The 21,709-nt window shown below is 42.3% G+C and overlaps 1 protein-coding gene across 2 annotated transcripts in view; it reads right to left on the reverse strand.

Annotated features, from left to right (window-relative positions):
* LOC115150777 (succinate--CoA ligase [GDP-forming] subunit beta, mitochondrial) overlaps positions 1-21,709 on the reverse strand; it is a 124,695-nt gene that overhangs the window by 84,717 nt on the left and 18,269 nt on the right. For both annotated transcript variants that reach the window (XM_029694446.1, XM_029694445.1), the window contains exon 2: positions 4,468-4,609. In XM_029694446.1, the coding sequence (XP_029550306.1) occupies positions 4,468-4,609 (142 nt within the window). The remainder of the gene's footprint in view (positions 1-4,467; positions 4,610-21,709) is intronic.

A 21,709-nucleotide genomic window follows, 5' to 3' on the forward strand; every position in this document is an offset into this window, starting at 1 on the left:
GGAATCTAAAGGCAGCATAACGTAGAATACGTATTAAGCAAACACTAGAAGAGTTGCTTGTTAGATCATTGGAGGAGTGTTGACATACCTTCCTCAAAAGGGTAAGCCTAATGTCAGGCCATCTCAATATTATGCTGTGCACTGACATATCAAACGATCCCTCTAACAAGAGATGACTGCCATGCATAAAGCTGCACTGTTTACACTGAATATTCATATCTGTGAGAAATTAATTAATACATCCCTGCCTCTTCTAATTGAGATTCTACCGGTTTGTCTATTCTGAATAAGTTCAACATGACCCAAGAAGCAGGGGAGGGAGAAAAGGGTAATATTGGAGAAAGAGAATGAGAGAAGCTGAAACCAGTGAGGAAAATAGACAAAGGGAGAGACACAGAAGAAGAGAGGGGGAGGAAAAGGAACATGAGGAGAGAGAAAGAGCAAACACCTGGGGGCTAGACTTCAGGTGGCAGGATGTAGAGAATATGACAGTAGTGCTGATATGACAGATGGCTGTATGCTGAGCTAATTTGAGATAATAAGGAAAACAAAGCCTATAGGGTCGCACAAGCTGACTCAACCTGGGCAAATGGAGACAGCATGATAAAAACTCCAGGATAAGACAGACAGACATACAGTATGCCACATTCATGTATGCCTTCTAAGAAATTGGGTCCCAATCATTTTGGATTCATGATACAGTATGCTGTGTGGGACAATATATGCAGGAAGGCACCCTTCATTAATGTGAAAATAAATCCTTATACTGCACATTGAACAGAATGGAAACTGGAGCAAAACGTGAATTACGGTGAGAAAAATAACGTGGCCATCTGTGTGCATGCGTGTAAAAAATACATTGCTCTCATTCATCAAACAAGCTCAACATGTGGAGAAGATAAAATCAGAGCAAATGTTTTTCAATCTCTGGTTCATTGATCACTGCTCAGAGGACAGAAAGCTTGGCAGGCATTAAGGCTCCCGGACACGCAGGGCAGGACAAATACAGTATTATAGTGAATTTAGAGTGAAAATACATCAAGATTTACACAGCAGATGAATCTGTCAACAGGGTTGTGATATCCAAAGTAGCTCAAATAATCACGCGCTCATTGGCTGCTGGGGACAGGTGTGTGTGTGTTTGTGTGTTTTCACGAATGCGTGGGCGAGTTTAGACGCTGGTGGGGCATGGGCAATGTTGAAAAGGAAAATATAAATCATCTTTATTCATTACATGAGTTGTTCTCATATCTCAAAATAGTATGATGGCAGACTGGCTGAATCCATACCAAGTGTGTTGGATAATATCCCTGTTGAGGGGAAAGTGGTTCAGCCTTCCATTGTCTGACACTGAATATCATTATTGATCAGGTGTTTAGACTATGCTGCTCTGCAGAAAAGAAATGCCCGAAAATAGGCAGCGACTTCTCAAATTCCCCAAAATCTTACAGGTTTTCAAAAGAGGGATATTTCGTCAGCACATTGTGAGGCACTGCATTGCTAGATGAAGTGTCAAAAAACCCTCTGGGTTGATTTATCGAGACTCCATTTCCTAATCAGCACACGACTGCTGCATACTCTAATGCCACCATCTTATTGTTGGGATGTGGTTGAGAGGCATGGTGGCAGTGTGTGTGTGTGTGTGTCAGTGTAAACACACACACACACACACACACAGAGTGAAGGATTACTGAACGGTGCAGGGGGATTTTTTTAAATGTACAGCCCTCCTCCCTGCGCCCTCCACACAGGGCTGTGTTTGGGACAGGTGCTGCTGGGTCATTAGCTCTGAGCAGGCAGGCGGGAGTCAGTGTCAGTCAGTCACACAGAGTGGCCCTCTGGAAAATGAGAGAGGTGCCATAGTCATCCAGTACTCAGCAGTCCCAGTGAGGTGCCCAATAAATGTGTCTACTTTACGTGACCGATTGGCTAGTTATGGTTGGCCCATCTGTGTTTGTTACACTAAATGTTCAGCCCCCTCACTCAAAAACATGGATGTGGCACGTTATGACACGACGTCAGAAAGCCATAACCGCTGCCTGAATCTTTTAAAAGTAGTTGCTGCTGAAGATCTAAGTGGAAAAGCCCCTACGTTATTTCTCCTAAGTGGTAATGGCACAATCAATCACCATCCACCTCCAAGAGCACAGCTCTACTGTACAGGAGTGGACCTCCAGATACCACAGCTCCAATTGAGCTGTCAGGTCCACTGCTTTATGGGTAAGTGAGCCCGACAGAGGGGAGTATATTGGGGAGTGAGAAAGAGTGTGTGTGTGTGTGTGTGTGTGTGTGTGTGTGTGTGTGTGTGTGTGTGTGTGTGCGAGCGAGAAATGCATTTGAGTTTCGCTTGGTCACGTCCACTCCCAGTGATGCTGCTGTCCCCCCCTCTCCAGAGGGACCCTGATACTGGGCTGAGAGTCTGGGGCTGGAAACAGACTGTCTCTCTGTCTACAGGGAGCAGGGCAGCTCAGTACATATTCCAACTAAAATAAGCAAATTAAAGAGAAAGTTTCTCTCTCACACATATCCAGTCATATGACCTTAGGTGGCTGGGAAGTGTAACACACAGTGGACAAACGTTGTCATCTGCACTAATGAGGCATCAATAGCCAGTCACTACCTTTTAAACTAAGCCAAGAGCAGTCGATGGACACAAATACACAAAAGGTGTCCGCATTTCTTCCCAGTTGAAACAGTTCGGTAGAGTTTGTGCATATATTATGATGACATTTTAGTTCGTTATGGAGTTCAGTGAGGGTTTTTTCTGCGGTTCGGGGCACACAAAAATTGTTCTGGCGGCAAGCCGAAGTTCAGAGCCAAAATCTACGCTCTTTCACCGGGGATTGGTCTTTGTTGTCATTCAACAAGAGACGACTCATTTTCATGCACATTTTTTCATTGAATAATACTGCACCAAACATCTTAGTTGAATGTATAATTGCGTGACTAAGATCTCTTCAGCAAAAAATATTAATATCAGTACTATCGCCGCTTTTTTCTTGTTTTTCAAGTGAAGGTCTTTTAAAGGGAGTATGCGATCTGAAGCACAGACAGACAGACAGACAGACAGACAGACAGACAGACAGACAGACAGACAGACAGACAGACAGACAGACAGACAGACAGACAGACAGACAGACAGACAGACAGACAGACAGACAGACAGACAGACAGACAGACAGACAGACAGACAGACAGACAGACAGACAGACAGACAGACAGACAGACAGACAGACAGACAGACAGACAGACAGACAGACAGACAGACAGACAGACAGACAGACAGACAGACAGACAGACAGACAGACAGACAGACAGACAGACAGACAGACAGACAGACAGACAGACAGACAGACAGACAGACAGACAGACAGACAGACAGACTAGAGCAGTGAACATGGACACTACAGGACAGCAGCAAAGCCCATTGTGTTGGTTGAGATAAGCAGAGATTACAGCAGCCAAAGGGTCTGGGCAGAGTAGAGGTCTGCTGAGGGCTCAATATCTGGGCCCCGTCCAACTGCATGTCCCCTTCTCTCAACGCTGAGTGAAAGAGAGCACAACTGGGACTGTCACAGAGATATTACACCTCCTCCTCCTCCGTTTATCTTGGCTCGCATCACCGCCAAGACATTGAGAACTCCCCAGGCAGGCCCTTAGTGCCCAACATCTCACTGGCCAATAACAATGTGCTAGAGATGGCTGTCCACAACAAGGACACTGAATTAAAAATATGAGTGTGTGTGTGTGTGTGTGTGTGTGTGTGTGTGTGTGTGTGTGTGTGTGTGTGTGTGTGTGTGTGTGTGTGTGTGTGTGTTGGTTCTTCTAGGAGTTTAGGAGTAAGGTTTAGGGTTTCAGTTAAGGCTAGGGCTATGGTAAGGGTTAGGGAAAATAGGATTTTGAAGGGAAATTAATTTGAGGTCCCCACGAGGATAGAATAACGTGTGTGTGTGTGTATAATAAAATGTTATTAATACAGAAAGACAGACAGAGAGAGAGAGAGCGAGAAGAAGTGAAAGTGAAACTGAAGAGAGTGCGTGCGTGAAAATAATTAGTATGGTTGAGTGGGGTGACGAGAATTGAGCCTGTATGATCACTGAGCGCAAGGAACATGGGCCCTGCTCCCAAACAAACCTCACACACACACACAATTAAACTTGATAACACTTCAGCCAAGATTAACCACAGCAGTTTGCACGTCTGGGTCTGGGGATTGCTACGTAAACAGAGCGACGACAGTGTCAGGAAGCTCCTCAAACAAAGCGCAGTATAGAGACACCAGAATCTACAAAGATTTTATTTGCGTTACACACTATACCATGTTTGATTAATGCCCATCCTGCAGCCTTGGCCCCGTGTAGCCCTAGAGCATATTGTCATGGTTTTAGTCTGAATGACACCCAGTGTTGCAGTAGACTGCAGTTTTAGTGTAGACTAGGCCTAAGTGTTAGTGTGATGTCCACTCACCGAGTCTCTTGGCAGCCTGCAGGGCGTCGGGGGCATTGTCAGCCACGTAGAAGCGCTGGACTGTCACCCCACTCTCCTGCATCAGCTTCTTGCTCTGATACTCCTGCAGGTTCAGCCATCGCCTGCAACTCACCCGTGCACACTGCAGAGAGGGAGACAGAGACAAAGAGGGAGAGACAGAGATAAAGAGAGAATTGCTGAAATGTTTTGTTAAAATTAACCAAATATTTAACTGAAGACGTAATTAGCTAAACACTAGGAAGCTAGAAGGAATCCAACATTAGGGAGCACAGCAGTTGAGGCCATTAGAGATTAAACTTGGTTTTCTATTCCCCTGAAAGGAAGCATACTACTAAGAATATGACTAAACAGGCACAGGTTTTCTGTGAGGAGTATCGTTAGTGACAGCCTAAGATTTCTGTTTTAAATTAGGCCTACATGCAAAGATGACTTTGCACTGCACAAGCCGCTGTTTCAACATCTGGTGATGTTTAGGAATTATCAATATGCCCAAACATTTATCAAGGTTTGACTGACTCTCAGTTAGAGGAATAACCATACCTGAAGTGCAGGCGTGTCTGATTAAGCCTTACGTATGTTCAGTTCTCCAGAGTGCATTCATTCCCTTTCCATCTCTCCACCCTTTCTGCCTCCCTTTTCCCTTTCCCCTGCCTCTCCATCCCCCATAATGAGACCAGTAGACAGGCCTAGGATGTGTTCAAACTGTTTGCTCAGTCAGCAGATGCAGCTAGGCTGTCAGCTCCAGCTGTTGGCACTATTAAACAGACGTTGGGTTTTACTGTGAGACACCTGTGTTAAGGTTAAACGCCCTTAGTGTTGTCAGATGGGCACATTACCCTGACTGCAGTCAGTCTAACATTGTTAAGGAAAACAAAGCCATTGCCGTAACGGAAATTCAGAATGCTAAAAAAAACTGTGCATCATTTCAAAGACTTAAAGGTAAAATCTACTAAAAAACTATATTTTGGCATTTCCCCCCCCATTAGTCACTGTTGATAGAGCCCCAAAATGTTTTGCATGTAAGCAGTCAAGTTTTCAAGATATTGTACTTTCAAGAAGCAAAGTGTCACTTGCCACATCATGATAATGCATTTTGCAAATGATAATTAATTTCTCCTTTCTTATTCCATCCCTGCTTAAGAACGTGTGTGTGACTCCAGCAGGCGTAATCCCGTCGTGATCCACTACAAGCCCCGCTGATGAATAATGAAGGCCTCCTCAAGTGTAACAAAGTCTGAGGGGATGATCAAACAAGCCATATTTCAGACATCCTTTAAAAAATGAATCCTGACAAGGAAGGGTTGACTGAAGGCTGATGCAGATGAGGAGTGGAAGGGGAGGGGCTGCTGCCATCTGACTTAGTGGTGCTAGGGGTCTGACAAGGCCAAGCACTGACTCTCAAACAGAGCTGCCTGGGAGCCTCTCCATCATTCATGAGAAGAGGAGAGAGGAGATGGCTGAGAGCACTAGGCCATCTCGACGGCATCCACGACTAACTAAAGGGAGGAACTCTGACCCTGCTTAACCTCAAAGGGGAAGCAAGGCAACAAGGTCAAACCTACACTTCCTATAAAACATATCTACAGTAGGCTGCATGACACAGTGTGAACATCAATAACTTAGCCCACAGTAGGGTTGCAAAGGGTCGGAAACTTTCCAGGAAATTTCCATGGGCAATTAAGCCCGGGAATTTTGCTTAAATTCAACAAAAAAGTTAGTTTATAACAGTGAACCTTTTTTGTGGGTTAAACATAAGGCAATTCTAGGTCTTGTGGCATATTTCGGTTAAACTATCCCCAATTCAATGGAATTGCAACCCTCTGCATGCACAGTGCATTCTTCCATCACATGTGCAGTGCACTCTTCCATCACATGTACAGCTGATTCTCAAGCTCTTGCACAGTAATGATATGGTACTGAGCCCACACTACTACACTGTCGGAGCCAAGGACTACATGCTTTCTGGTAAGTTTTGATTACAATACTGGGTGGGGTGAATATATTTGATATGACATACAATATTTTTTGTTAACTAGTAAATAGTAGCCTACAGCAAAATGGGTTTAAATAATTTCTAACTTGTTAAACATTTCTGCTAGTTAGTTTTTGCTACCATGTGGGTTTTAGCTTGCTTGAGCCTGCTAACTGAGGAATGTTAATTCACCTGTTTCCATACATGTTTCATTTTAAAACATTTAATATACAAAGGAGTTGTTTAATCTAACTGCTTAACTATTTATCTGTACATGGAATTGTATTTGTTGTTTCTTTACTCATTTTTTTCTAATCTTTACAGGAAAATGCCAAGGGCAATATCTGATGTGGGGAGACATTTCACTGCAGCTAATGTAGAAGGAAAAGCTGTGTACATTTGCAAATACTGTGCAAATACATATGACAAGAATGCAACAAAGATACAGAATCTGGCCAAGTGCATAAAGTTCCCTCACAACAAGCAACCTCCGACAAAAGTACCTCTACTTCTATGCGAGGTGAAAATGATGAATCAGACACCTTATCGATAGCAACAACTCATGGTCCTCCAGGAATCAGAGGATTTTTTGACTCAATGGAGGAACGTAGTCAGAGAAATGCTGATGAATGTCTTGCTCGAGCTGTGTATGCAACTGGTTCACCTCTGATGCTCACAGGCAATGGTGTATTGGAAGAGATTTCTGAATGTTCTTCGCCCAGCATACACCCCTCCAACCAGACATGCTTTATCTACTCATTTGCTGGATGCAGAGTTCAGAGTTCAAGTGAAGGTCAAGCAAATCAGAGAAAGCAGATTGCATTGCAATCATCTCTGATGGGTGGTCGAATGTTTGTGTGCAATAATTAACTACATCATCTCCACCAGTATTCTACAAGAGCACAGACACAAGGGGCAACAGACACACCGGTCTCTACACTGCAGATGAGCTGAAGGCAGTCATCAATGACCTTGGACCACAGAAGGTACTTGCACTAGTGACAGACAATGCTGCGAACATGAAGGCTGCTTGGTCTAAAGTGGAGGAGTCCTACCCTCACATCACACCCATTGGCTGTGCTGCTCATACATTGAATCTGCTCCTCAATGAGGTATGTGAAGAGTCATCAAGTTATAGCAGCAATCTACCTTACCAAGCAAAGTGAGAAGAATAAGAGCACCACATTGAAGTTGCCCAGCAACACCCGTTGGGGTGGTGTTGTCATCATGTTGGACAGCCTCTTGGAGGGGAAGGAGTCTCTCCAAGAAATGGCCATATCACAGTCTGCCGATATGGACATCCCCATCAACAGGATCCTTCTGGATGATTTATTTTGGGAGAGTGGTAAGCAGCCTGAAACCTACAGCAATAGCCATCGCACGGACTGAGGGAGACAATGCCATCCTGTCTGATGTTCAGACTCTGCTTGCACATGTAAGAGAAGAATTCCATACTGCCCTGCCCACTTCAATATTGCTTCAAGCAGAGGAAACTGCAGTTCTGAAATACAAAAAGTGTGAAGACCTCAAGGATCAACAAGGCTTATGGTGTCATCTCTACTGTGTCTTGCCACCTTGGCCTGGATGAAGGCAAGGTTCTTGGCAGTCTGGCGAAGTACACTTCCAAGCAAGAACTTTGGGATGGATATGCAATATGGCAGTTGTGCCAACATATCTCATCAGCCACCTGGTGGAAGGGACTTTGTGGATCTGAGGCTCTTTCCCCTTTAGTTTCTAGACTATCATTGAAAACGTTTTTGGGAGATGCGATGGATCATTGGGGATCATTCAATATTCCCTTTTGTTCAGTGAAATCATACCATGTGAAGAGTGAACTCATTCAATTAAACTAAATAGTTGTTTTTATTTCTATTGGAAGGATTTAATAAATGTGCAATTATGTCTACTACTGTCTCCATATGATATGGTAAATATTTCCAATGCAAAAAAAACATCTACATTTAAATGATATTAACATTCATTTGCATAGATTTCTGTTAATTCCCATATATTCCCGTTAATTCCCATGGAAAGTTTCCACCTCTGAATATTCCCCAAAATGTGCAACAATAGCCCGTAGTAATACTTATTTAAATCAATGTGTTCAAATCTACCTTTCTGGTCATCCATTCAATTTGTTTTCAGTAGTTTATATAGAAAATAGTATGTGCATTCATGAGAAGTAGATTGTGCACAGACCAAATGACTTTCTAAAGCATGAATCATGTTAAAAAAAGGTCCAATGCAGCCATTTTCATCTCAATATCAAATCATTTCTGCGTAACAATTAAGTACCTTACTGTGATTGTTTATTTCTGACCATTTTAATTGAAAACAAAAATAGCTTCTTAGCAAAGGGCAATTTCTAAAGCAAGAATTTTGCTAGGACTGTCTGGGAGTGGTCTGAGTCAGGAGGGGGATACTGAAAATGTGCTGCTATTGGCAGAGAGGTTTGAAACGCTTTCTTATTGGTCTATTAACTAATTCACCGCATGGTGATGTTACCATGGATGGCCAAAACTTCCTCCCACCAAAGCTGATATTTCAGGCCGTCTTTTCAAACAGCTCTTACACTAAAACAGCATTATTATCATCATCATCATCATCTTCTTCAGAATTTCACAGTATTACTCCAACTTTTTAGTGTGGAAAGATATAAACCACAGGGGGAAGAAAATCACATTTTTGACTGCATTGGGCCTTTAAGAGTAACATGAGTCTTTTTTTGATGGCGTAGTATTGTATTGCATGCATTGTTCACTGCTACCCCCTTCCAGGTAAGGCGCACTGGAGACTTCATTAGAGCAGAAACGCCCAGCTTCCATAGGAAGCGGCCTCGGCCTACTACAGTATGCTGGTTAGTCTCCCTTACATCACTGAATAATGAGGGGCATATGCGGGTCCTGTGGCTCTGCCTGGAAGGAATCGTGTTCCACAAGTAGGCCTGTTTTCTTTCTTTGAAGGGGGTGTCTGAGAAGTTCTAGGGTGAAACAAAATTACATCAGTCCCCATGGCAGTGGCACACTGGCTCCATCCTACATTCATGATGTCCAGACAGTCTGTCTAAATGGAGTATAACACAGTTCAATGGCAGGGCACCAGATGTAATATGAATTGCTTTTCGCGTCCACTGCTTCCATTCAAAACCCTTCTGTTGCCCTACTTTGGGCAATGCATTTACCCACGCTTAAGTTATTCAAAGCCACAGACTGAGCTCAGAGCTGACCCTCTCGTGAAACTTCTCTGGGGTCTTTTTTAGAAACACAGCAACAACCAGTATTCAGTCTGATGGTTTGTTCCTCATCTAGTAGTGTTAGGTGTTGCATGTTATAAGTGAGTGGAGGCAGTGTTGCGTGTTAGTGGGTGAGTTGTGTGTTGTGAGTGTCTGACCTATGTCCTTGTTTAAAAAGGTAACACATTGCATTCTCTCTCTCTCATGTCCACTTCACTTTAGCGGAACATGTTCCAAAGCTCCATGAGGCAAACAGAAACAAGTTCCCTGTCCTTTACTTATTGGCACTAAGTGTGAGGTACTCTGGGACTCCATGGACTTCCCTCCTCTTAGTCACCTTGTAGACTAAACTCTGAACACTAGCTGTGTGTGTGTGTGTGGTAGGTGTGTGTGTTGAAGTTCAGATGTGAGAGTGCCATTTTAAATAATATCTCACCTGAACTTCAATACATAGTCGTGGCCAAAAGTTTTGAGAATGAAACAAATATACATTTTCACAAAGTTTGCTGCTTCAGTGTCTTTAGATATTTTTGTCAGATGTTACTATGGAATACTGAAGTATAATTACAAGCATTTCATAAAGTGTCAAAGGCTTTTATTGACAATTACATGAAGTTGATGCAAAGAGTCAATATTTGTAGTGTTGACCCTTCTTTTTCAAGACCTCTGCAATCTGCCCTGGCATGCTGTCAATTAATTTCTGGGCCACATCCTGACTGATGGCATCCCATTCCTGCATTATCAATGCTTGGAGTTTGTCAGAATTTGTGGGGATCTGTTTGTCCACCCGCCTCTTGAGGATTGACCACAAGATCTCAATGGGATTAAGGTCTGGGGAGTTTCCTGGCCATGGACCCAAAATATCGATGTTTTGTTCCCGAGCCACTTAGTTATCACCTTGCCTTATTGCAAGGTGCTCCATCATGCTGGAAAAGGCATTGTTCATCACCAAACTGTTCCAGGATGGCTGGGAGAAGTTGCTCTCTCAGGATGTGTTGGTACCATTCTTTATTCATGGCTGTGTTCTTAGGCAAAATTGTCAGTGAGCCCACTCCCTTGGCTGAGAAGCAACCCCACACATGAATGGTGTCAGGATGCTTTACTGTTGGCATGACACAGGACTGATGGTAGCGCTCACCTTGTCTTCTCCGGACAAGCTTTTTTCCGGATGCCCCAAACAATCGGAAAGGGGATTCATCAGAGAAAATGACTTTAACCCAGTCCTCAGCAGTCCAATCCCTGTACCGTTTGTAGAATATCAGTCTGTCCCTGATGTTTTTCCTGGAGAGAAGTGGCTTCTTTGCTGCCCTTCTTGACACCAAGCCATCCTCCAAAAGGCTTCGCCTCACTGTGCGTGCAGATGCACTCACACCTGCCTGCTGCCATTCCTGAGCAAGCTCTGTACTGGTGGTGCCCCGATCCCGCAGCCGAATCAACTTTAGGAGACGGTCCTGGCGCTTGCTGAACTTTCTTGGGCGCGCTGAAGCCTTTTTCACAACAATTAAACCGCTCTCCTTGAAGTTCTTGATGATCCGATAAATGGTTGATTTAGGTGCAATCTTACTGGCAGCAATATCCTTGCCTGTGAAGCTCTTTTTGTGCAAAGCAATGATGACGGCACGTGTTTCCTTGCAGGTAACCATGGCTGACAGAGGAAGAACAATGATTCCAAGCACCACCCTCCCTTTGAAGCTTCCAGTCTGTTATTCAAACTCAATCAGCATGACAGAGTGATCTCCAGCCTTGTCCTCGTCAACACTCACACCTGTGTTAACGAGAGAATCACTGACATGATGTCATCTGGTCCTTTTGTGGCAGGGCTGAAATGCAGTGGAAATGTTTTTGGGGGGATTCAGTTCATTTGCATGGCAAAGAGGGACTTTGCAATTAATTGCAATTCATCTGATCACTCTTCATAACATTCTGGAGAAAAAAAATCTATACAGTTAGGCTACATAGTCAGGATATTTTTTACGAGATATCGCAATATTATTTTTGACAATACCACAATATATTTTTGAGCTCGTCGGCTGTGCCTGCACCAAAACTCCAGTATTTGTTTTTCATAGCTTGTTCTCCATCTTAATTTTAAGTAAGGATAACATTTATTTTCCAGCACTTTATTTCCATGACCGATCAAAACTCGTTTTCTCATTCCCTCTCGTCTCACTCTAGCAGACATGTAGTGAGCAATATGATTGGAACATCGAATCGTAATAAATCATTATTTTTTTAAATCACAGTATCGAATCGCAATACATACAGTATGGAATCCCAATACATATTGTATCAGCACCTTGTCTAAGTATTGTGATATTTTATTGGTTCCTGGCAACTCACAGCCCTAGTGCACACGCTGAGTGTTATGAAATCTGCAGAAAGAACTAGACTACAGTGTTTCAGCATAATAACACCTGCCTCTTAAAATAATAACATAGTAAAAGGAGAAGTGGTGTTGGGTCTCTGAGGACTCAACAGAAAGGAGACATCTTTAAGATGGAATGGGTTACATTTCAGATCCAACATTGCCTTGAGAGTTCTCACATCTGTGAGTAGATCATTAACAGGCTAGCATGAGTTTGGGGTAATAAAACCAGTGGCGCTCAATAGTAAATCTGACTTGACAAGCTCTGACAAAATCTGCCGAGGAGAAAAAAGTTATTTTGTTACTCCTTTTAATTCCAGGCAACTTGAAAAACACCAGCATAAATAAAGCAGCTGTCGTGTACCTGGCGAACAGTTGGAGAGGGGGAGAAGAAAACACACTTCAGAGCGATTAGGGATGGCTAGTCTCTCCCACCAAAGAGGGAGAAAAAGATCCCAAAATAACAGCTGCTGAATAGGAAGTGAGGCTGGCGGAGTCCCTCCAGGCGCTGACAGTTAGCTTGCACCAAACAATAGAGGAGTGAGACACCCCCACAGCACTTTATTCCCCAGTACACTAACACCCACATACCGGTCTGCATAACCACAGTTATACCAAGGAAGGTCTAAAGCGACACTTTCACTCTCACAAATAGCCCTTTTATCCCATTGCCTCTTCTCTCTGCCTAAATGCAGTTATTTGTGTGTTTCTTTCACCACAAAAGGGACAACATGCCGGGATGCATGATTAGCGTGTGATTTGTCATAGGAAGTACTACAGTGCCAACATTTGAAATCTTGAAGCCGTAGCGAGAGAGAAAACATGGTGATTGTCGTTTAAATTGCATTTCCATAGTTTGCTTGCCATTCCCATTTGACAGTATTTTCAGGCACATACAGTATGTACTTTCACAGGATTCTCTTTCATTTTATTTAATTTCCTGTTTGACTCTTTTAGCAGTAAAGTGCTGTAAGTCATGGAAAAGTCACAGCGAAGTCAAATCACTGCTGAGTCAAGGTTAAGTCAAGGTTAACTCAAGATTAACGGCCGAGATCCACAGAGCACATTGGGAACGTTGAAACATTGGAGCGTGTGGGAGGACCATTGGCCGATGCGAGCAGCGGCGAGGGAGCGGGAACAGTGTGGGACCTACTTTGGGGAAAGCTGAACTTTATGCATACTCTGTGATATCGCTGTGCACTAATCAACGCTCACTATAGCTTCCAGACCGTACAAGATTGGCTGTTGATACCTAGCACTACCTAGCTTGCTAGATCGCTTGCTAGTACACACATGACGGAGAAGCTAGCGTGGCTAGGGTAGTGAGTTGTGCATGCACTGCAGGCCTGCAGGCCTGCACCAGGAGAGAGATAGCAGTAAGGGGTGGCTGGCAGGAGGCTGCCCTCCCCAGAGACACTCGTTCTACAGTAATTATCTTCATTAGCGCTCTGGAGACTACCTACCCAGTGCTATTAACCCTACACTCATGGGAATTTGCCTATATGGATAGGGCTAAATTGAAATGCATCTTACAGAAGAAATATGAAATGCATAAGCATGGTAGCAATTGAAAAGGGAACAGTTTGGAGATAATGGGAACATTTTTGACTAAAGTTGGACACAACAGTTAACCTGAGAAGACTGAATCCAAACATTACACGGTTGATTTCATGTGCTTTACATTTACTGTACTTTGTTGATAATGACATCTGAAAATACTCAGGATATATTCAGTAACATGTTAAGAATATTCCTGGAAAATATGGGGTAGGTGCAACATAAGACAAAAAAATGACAAGGGTTTGAGTGAGAGGCAAAAGAAACTCACACTTAGGGCACAAACACATCACATGCATACACTACTCCCCTCACATAGATCAAATGCACGCACACATCTATCCACTGAGGTAGAAAAAGAGAAAGTAGGCCTACACAGACCATTTTTTTATGAATAGGCCTTGGAAACAGAAGAAGAAAAGGAGAAAAAAGCACTAGGGGATCCAGTCTCATTCATTGTCATTGTGAAAATGAAAAAAGGACAATGTTACCGAGTGGTGAATTCATAAAACATGAAAGGCCATAACTCTGTTACTGGAAATTAGAGCTGGAGAGACTTAACCTGAGAGGGTATGCATCAGTGAACACATTTAGCGCTCTTGCCTCTGTTTTTACTCAATAGGATATACCCAGGCAGTGACAAGGAACTTCACATGTATAAACATTGACACAAAACCATATAGCAGTGACTAGGGCTTCTTATATGTTTTTTTATACTGGAAGAGAGTATTGGATCATTTAAGTTTAGGCTAATCAGAATTGAGAAACATGAATTTGGAAATGTAGGGTTTTGTTTCAAAGAAAACAAATCCACATTGCTGGCATGCAATTGGCATGCTGACTGCAGGAATGTCCACCAGTGCTGTTGCCATTTTTAATATTCATTTCTCTACCATAAGCCGCCTCCAACGTTGTTTTAGAGAATTTGGCAGTACGTCCAACCAGCCTCACAACCGCAGACCACGTGTATGGTGTCGTGTGGGCAAGCGGGTTTGCTGATGTCAACGTTGTGAATAGAGTGCCCCGCGGTGGAGGTGGGGTTATGGTATGGGCAGGTATGGACAACGAACACAACTGCATGTTATCAATGGCAATTTGAATGCAAAGAGATACAGTGATGAGCTCCTGAGCCCTATTATCGCGACATTCATCCCCCGCCATCACCTCATGTTTCAGCATGATAATACATGGTCCCATGTCGCAATAATCTGTGAGCAATTTCTGGAAGCTGAAAATGTTCCAGTTCTTCCATGGCCTGCATTCTCACCAGACAAGTCACCCATTGAGGATGTTTGGGATGCTCCGAGTAGACGTGCACAAAATTGTGTTCCACTTCCCGCCAATATCAAGCAACTTCAGAGAAGGCCACAATCAACAGCTTGATCAACTTTACATGAAGCCGATGTGTCACGCTGCATGGAGGCAAATGGTGGTCACACCAGATACTGACTTGTTTTCTGATTCAGGCCCCTACTTTTTTTATTATTATAATTTTTTTTTAAAGGTACCTGTTACCAACAGATAGATATCTGTATTCCCAGTAATGTGAAATCCATAGATTAGGGCCAAATACATTTATTTCAATTGACTGATTTCCGTAAAATCTTTGAAATTGTTGCATGTTGCATTTATATTTTTGTTCAGTATCGTTTTGTAATTGACTATAGCAAGCAAACCAAAATGTTTTTGTTGTTGCTGTGAGCCAATGAAGTAACCTAGGTAAGCACAAGTTGTTTTCCCCGCGGTTGGGCGGGGCCGCAACGTTCTAATGCCACCAAGTTCAAGCAAGAGAAAAAAGTACCAATGAGAGTAGACAATGTAGCACCTCTCTCAAAATGTTGTGTTGTGCTTCCAGCTACGATCTTGACATTTAGCCAGTGATCACAAAATGTCAGCGCAAAGCACTTCAAGACATAAAGAGAAGCTTTTTTACATTAAGAGGTGCACTATGCAGAAATCGCTCCGCCATTTCCTTGTTGCTAAAATTCTAATAGTTTGCCTAATTTCAGTTTGTGACAAAACCATTAAATATAGTGTAGAAAATAGCATTTTTATTTTCAGCTGTTTGAAGCTGGTGTACAAAACCAAAAGGAAAAAGATGCCAAAACAAAACTTAAGAACAGAATGCATAGAAATAGCACACATTAGAACAGAACGCATAGAAATAGCACACATTAGAACAGAACGCATAGAAATAGCACACATTAGAACAGATATACTGCTTCTTAGACTCGCTTTCAATGCGAATGACAGATCCATAACTCCCATTTCTACATGAATTTAGTCAGGTTGTCCAAAAGTTACAGCTTTAAAGGGAAGATTTCAGAATTAGGTTGCTGTTAAACATTCTGATATTTATTATCATTCCAACTAAAAATCCCAATACGACATATCACTTTATATTTGTATTTTGGTAGAAATGTATATTTGACCGAAATCATTTCGGAAAAAGCGTTCGGAAAAGTGATGTAGAGAGAGCACTAAACGAGCAGGTGTGAAGCCACTGTCCACATAAGACGGTAAAGACCCACATCATACCAAGTCCAATTGCTTTTGGAAAAATATTTGGCACTCTGAATAAAGCTAACTAATCATCTGACCATATCCTGGGATTTCTTTATTCTGTATCAGCTAAAATGTGACCCGTTTCAGGAAAGTAGGCATATGTCGCAAGTCACGACTTTACAGAAGAGCCATTTGAATGTTTTTTGTTGTTGTTTTTTTATGAAAATTCGTTTTTTGGCAGAAATGCCTTCTGGAACATGTGAACTTTCATGTGCATTGATAACGAACTGGTATGCCATCTGTAAATACGAATACAATTGTTACATTTCAAGCCTTGTTGGTTAAGCCACAGAAAAAGTAAGCAACCTTCCCACTAGTCATGATTGGCTGAGATAATGAGGAGTTCGGATTGGTCTGCCATATAGAACACTTCTGTCTATTTGAGCTGGTCAGTCTGTGTTGGTAATCCTGTCAAACGCAGCTTTTTAAAAATATATATATATTCTGTAGTGGAGCTGTATAAGTGTTGCTCTCCACTTTCTGGAGGATCGAGTTTTGAAAATCAGTGGAATTAAGAGTATGATAGCTAAAGAGATGGAAAAAACACCTGTCTCCGGATTACATCTTCAAACTAAGGGCAACCGTGGCATGGCATCCGTGACAGGGAGACGCGTCCATCATGCATGATGATGTATACGGGTAAGATAGTCTAGAAAGCTAGCTAACGTGTATGACGTTATTATTCGTATCCCAGAACCATTTGCTTTGCTAGATAGAGCCTAATGTTAGCTAGCTAACATTGAACCAGGTCGCTTAGCTCCCAGCAGATTCATGCAGGTTAGTAACGACATGATTTGGCACTATATTCATTGTTGTTTAACGAGCTAACGTTAGCTGGTTGGCTTGTTAGCTAACATTATGTGATGTGTGTCATCTTAAACAATGAACCTAGCTAGGTAAACAACGTGTATCTAGCTACATGTCTTAAGCTAAAGTGTACAACTCCCGTTGAATATGACCGGTGTCAGAAAACGTAGGCAAAAAAGAGTAATGAAATTGTTGCCAGCAGAGCTGGTTAGGCTGTTTTCATGTTATCCAGAGGTAAACATATAATCGGCCAGAGCATCAAGTGTGCGCTCTGAACGCTCTGAGAGCGAAACAAGATGGGTGGGGCTAAAGCTTAAGTGGGTGTGAACAATGCTGAATGGGTGTAAACAAAGAAGAGCTCTACACTAGATACCAAAACATTCAAAAGACATTTCCTCAAAAGTTAGTTTACAAGGTTAATCAACTTTCAAAGCATAATTACTTTCCCATTGTTCCTCAAATGCAGTGTATGATATAGCATTTTGTAACTTTGAGTCTCTACACAATTTCAAATTTTGATACATAAGACCAAATCCAGGTCGTGAGTCACAAATAAGTATCACATTCAGAGTGCAGGATTTTAGCATAGACCCTTTTACACCGCTGCTGGCTTACACCTACTAGCTACTAAATAGTAGTGTTGAAACACAACAATTATTAGCAGCTCAGAACATAATTATTTCTCGTACTGTTAAATAAGAAAAAGATAAACTCAGCAAAAAAATAAAATGTCCTCTCACTTTCAACTGTGTTTATTTTCAGCAAACTTAACATGTGTAAATATTTGTATTAACATAAGATTCAACAACTGAGACATAAACTGAACAACTTCTACAGACATGTGACTAACAGAAATGGAATAATGTGTCCCTGAACATCAGTGGGGGTCAAAATCAAAAGTAACAGTCAGTATCTGGTGTGGCCACCAGCTGCATTAAGTACTGCAGTGCATCTCCTCCTCATGGACTCCGATCCAACAGGTCCCAGACGTGCTCAATAGGATTGAGATCTGGGCTCTTTGCTGGCCATGGCAGAACACTGACATTCCTGTCTTGCAGGAAATCAGCCATACTGCTCGTTCTGTGTGTGGTGGCATTGTCATGCTGGAGGGTCATGTCAGGATGAGCCTGCAGGAAGTGTACCACGTGAGGGAGGAGGATGTCTTCCCTGTAACGCACAGCGTTGAGATTGCCTGCAATGACAACAAGCTCAGTCCGATGCTGTGACACACCGCCCCAGACCATGACGGACCCTCCACCTCGATCCCGCTCCAGAGTACAGGCCTCGGTGTAACGCTCATTCCTTCGAAGATAAACGCGAATCCGACTATCACCCCTGGTGAGAAAAAAAACGTGACTCGTCAGTGAAGAGCACTTTTTGCCAGTCCTGTCTGGTCCAGCAATGGTGGGTTTGTGCCCATAGGCGACGTTGTTGCCGGTGATGTCTGGCGAGGACCTGCCTTACAACAGGCCTACAAGCCCTCAGTCCAGCCTCTCTCAGCCTACTGCGGACAGTCTGAGCACTGATGGAGGGATTCCACTTCCTGGTGTAACTCGAGCAGTTGTTGTTGCCATCCTGTACCTGTCCCGCAGGTGTGATGGTCAGATGTACTGATCCTGTGCAGGTTTTGTTACACATGGTCTGCGACTGCGAGGACGATCAGCTGTCCGTCCTGTCTCCCTGTAGCGCTGTCTTAGGCGTCTCAGTACGGACATTGCAATTTCTTGCACTGGCCACGTCTGCAGTCCTCATGACCCCAAGTAGCATGCTTAAGGCACGTTCACTCCGATGAGCAGGGACCCTGGGCATCTTTCTTTTGGTGTTTTTCAGAGTCAGTAGAAAGGCCTCTTTTGTGTCCTACATTTTTATAACTGTAACCTTAATTGCATACAGTCTAAGCTGTTAGTGTCTAACGACCGTTCCACAGGTGCATGTTCATTAATTGTTAATGGTTCATTGAACAAGCATGGAAAACAGTGTTTAACCTGTCTGGGCTATGGGGCAGTATTTTCACGGACGGATAAAAAACGTACCCAATTTAAACTGGTTACTACTCTTGCCCATATTTGGATAGAAAACACTCTAAAGTTTCTAAAACTGTTTGAATGGTGTCTGTGAGTATAACAGAACTCATATGGCAGGCAAAAACCTGAGAGAATTCCAAGCAGGAAGTGGCCTGTCTCAGAATTTGTAGTTCTTCTTTTGGTTCTCTATTGAAACTACAGTATCTCTGGGGTTACATAGCACTTTAAGGCTTCCATTGGCTCTCTAAAGCCTTCAGAAAGCGGATTGAGGCGTCTCCTGTCTCTGGGCAGATAATAGGAGCTCAGTTTGTCAGTGGTCTGCCTGGTGACTAAGAGATTGGATATGCACATTCACGAGACCTCGCTGTTCTTTTCTTTTCCTCTTTGAATGAATACACTATTGTCCGGTTGGAATATTATCGCTATTTTACAAGAAAAATATCATAAACATTTATTTTATACAGCGTTTGACATGCTTCTAAGTACGGTAATGGAACATTTTGAATTTTTTTGTCTCAAAATGCCCTCACGCGTTTCCCTTTGGATAGTGACCTGAACGCACGAACAAAACGGAGGTATTTGGACATAACTATGGATTATTTGGAACAAAAACAACATTTGTTGTGGAAGTAGCAGTCCTGTGAGTGCATTCTGACGAAGATCAGCAAAGGTAATACAATTTTTCTAATACTAATTCTGAGTTTAGTGTGCCCCGAAGTTGGCGGTGTCAAAATAGCTAGCCGTGATGGCTGAGCTATGTACTCAGAATATTGCAAAATGTGCTTTTGCCGAAAAGCTATTTTAAAATCTGACATAGCAATTGCATAAAGGAGTTCTGTATCTATAATTCTTAAAATAATTGTTATGTTTTTTTGTCAACGTTTATAATGAGTAATTTAGTAAATTCACCAGAAGTTTTAGGAGGGGATACATTTTCTGAACATCACACGCCAATGTAAAAAGCTGTTTTTTGATATAAATATGAACTTGATTGAACAAAATATGCATGTATTGTATAACAATGTCCTAGGAGTGTCATCTGATGAAGATCATCAAAGGTTAGTGCTTCATTTAGCTGTGTTTTGGGTTTCTGTGACATATATGCTTGCTTGGAAAATGGCTGTGTGATTATTTTGGCTATGTACTCTCCTAACATAATCTAATGTTTTGCTTTCGCTTTAAAGCCTTTTTGAAATCGGACAATGTGGTTAGATTAACGAGAGTCTTATCTTTAAAATGGTGTAAAATAGTCATATGTTTGAAAAATTTTAATTATTGCATTTTTGAGGTTTTTGTATTTCACGCCACGCTCTTCCACTGGCTGTTGAATAGAGTGGGACGGTGACGTCCCACCTAGCCCATAGAGGTTAAACCATTTACAATGAAGATCTGTGAAGCTATTTGGATTTTTATGAATTATCTTTGAAAGACAGGGTGCTGAAAAAGGGACATTTGTTTTTTTGCTGAGTTTAGTAGACATTGAAAGTCTATAACCAAACTGGCTAAAACTCTGTTGTTGGCCAATTGTAGCTATACCTACACACATTCTAACCTAAGTACCACTACTAGTGATGGGGGGGGGGGGGGGTTCTCGTCACTCCGCAGCAAACATATGGTGAACAATATGTTTGGAACATCGAATCGCAATAAAATCACAGTATCGAATCGCAGTATATAGTATACATACACAAAAGAATGTGGACCCCTTCAAATTAGCAGTGGTGTAAAGTACTTAAGTAAAAATACTTTAAAGTCCTACTTACCTAGTTTTGGGGGGGGTTTCTGCTTTTTTTTTACTTTTACTTCACTACATTCCTAAAGAAAATAACACACTTTTTACTTCATACATTTCCCCTGACACCCAAAAGTTACATTTTGAATGCTTAGCCGAACAGGAAAATGGTCTAATTCACGCACTTATCAAGACAACACCACTGGTCATCCCTACTCCCTCTGGTCTGGCGGAATCACTAAACACACATGCTTTGTTTGTAAATGATGTCTGAGTGTTGGAGTGTTCCTCTGGCTACCCACATTTATAAAAAAATATATATATTTCACCTTTATTTAACCTGGTAGGTTAGTTGAGAACAAGTTCTCATTTACAACTGCAACTTGGCCAAGATAAAGCAAAGCAGTGCGACACAAACAACAGAGTTACACATGGAATAAACAAAACATACAGTCAATAACACAATTGTAAAAAAGTCTATATACAGTGTGTCCAAATGAGGTAAGGCAATAAATAGGCCGTAGTGAAAAAAAAATAATAATTAGCAATTAAACACTGAATTGATAGATGTGCAGAAGATGAATGTGCAAGTAGAGATACTGTGTTGCAAAGGAGCAAAATACACTGCTCAAAAAAATAAAGGGAACACTTAAACAACACAATGTAACTCCAAGTCAATCACACTTCTGTGAAATCAAACTGTCCACTTAGGAAGCAACACTGATTGACAATAAATTTCACATGCTGTTGTGCAAATGGAATAGACAACAGGTGGAAATGATAGGCAATTAGCAAGACACCCCCAATAAAGGAGTGGTTCTGCAGCTGGGGACCACAGACCACTTCTCAGTTCCTATGTTTCCTGGCTGATGTTTTGGTCACTTTTGAATGCTGGCGGTGCTTTCACTCTAGTGGTAGCATGAGACGGAGTTTACAACCCACACAAGTGGCTCAGGTAGTGCAGCTC

This window comes from Salmo trutta, chromosome 16, assembly GCF_901001165.1.
Source record: "Salmo trutta chromosome 16, fSalTru1.1, whole genome shotgun sequence".
In the NCBI taxonomy this organism is placed as follows: domain Eukaryota; kingdom Metazoa; phylum Chordata; class Actinopteri; order Salmoniformes; family Salmonidae; genus Salmo; species Salmo trutta.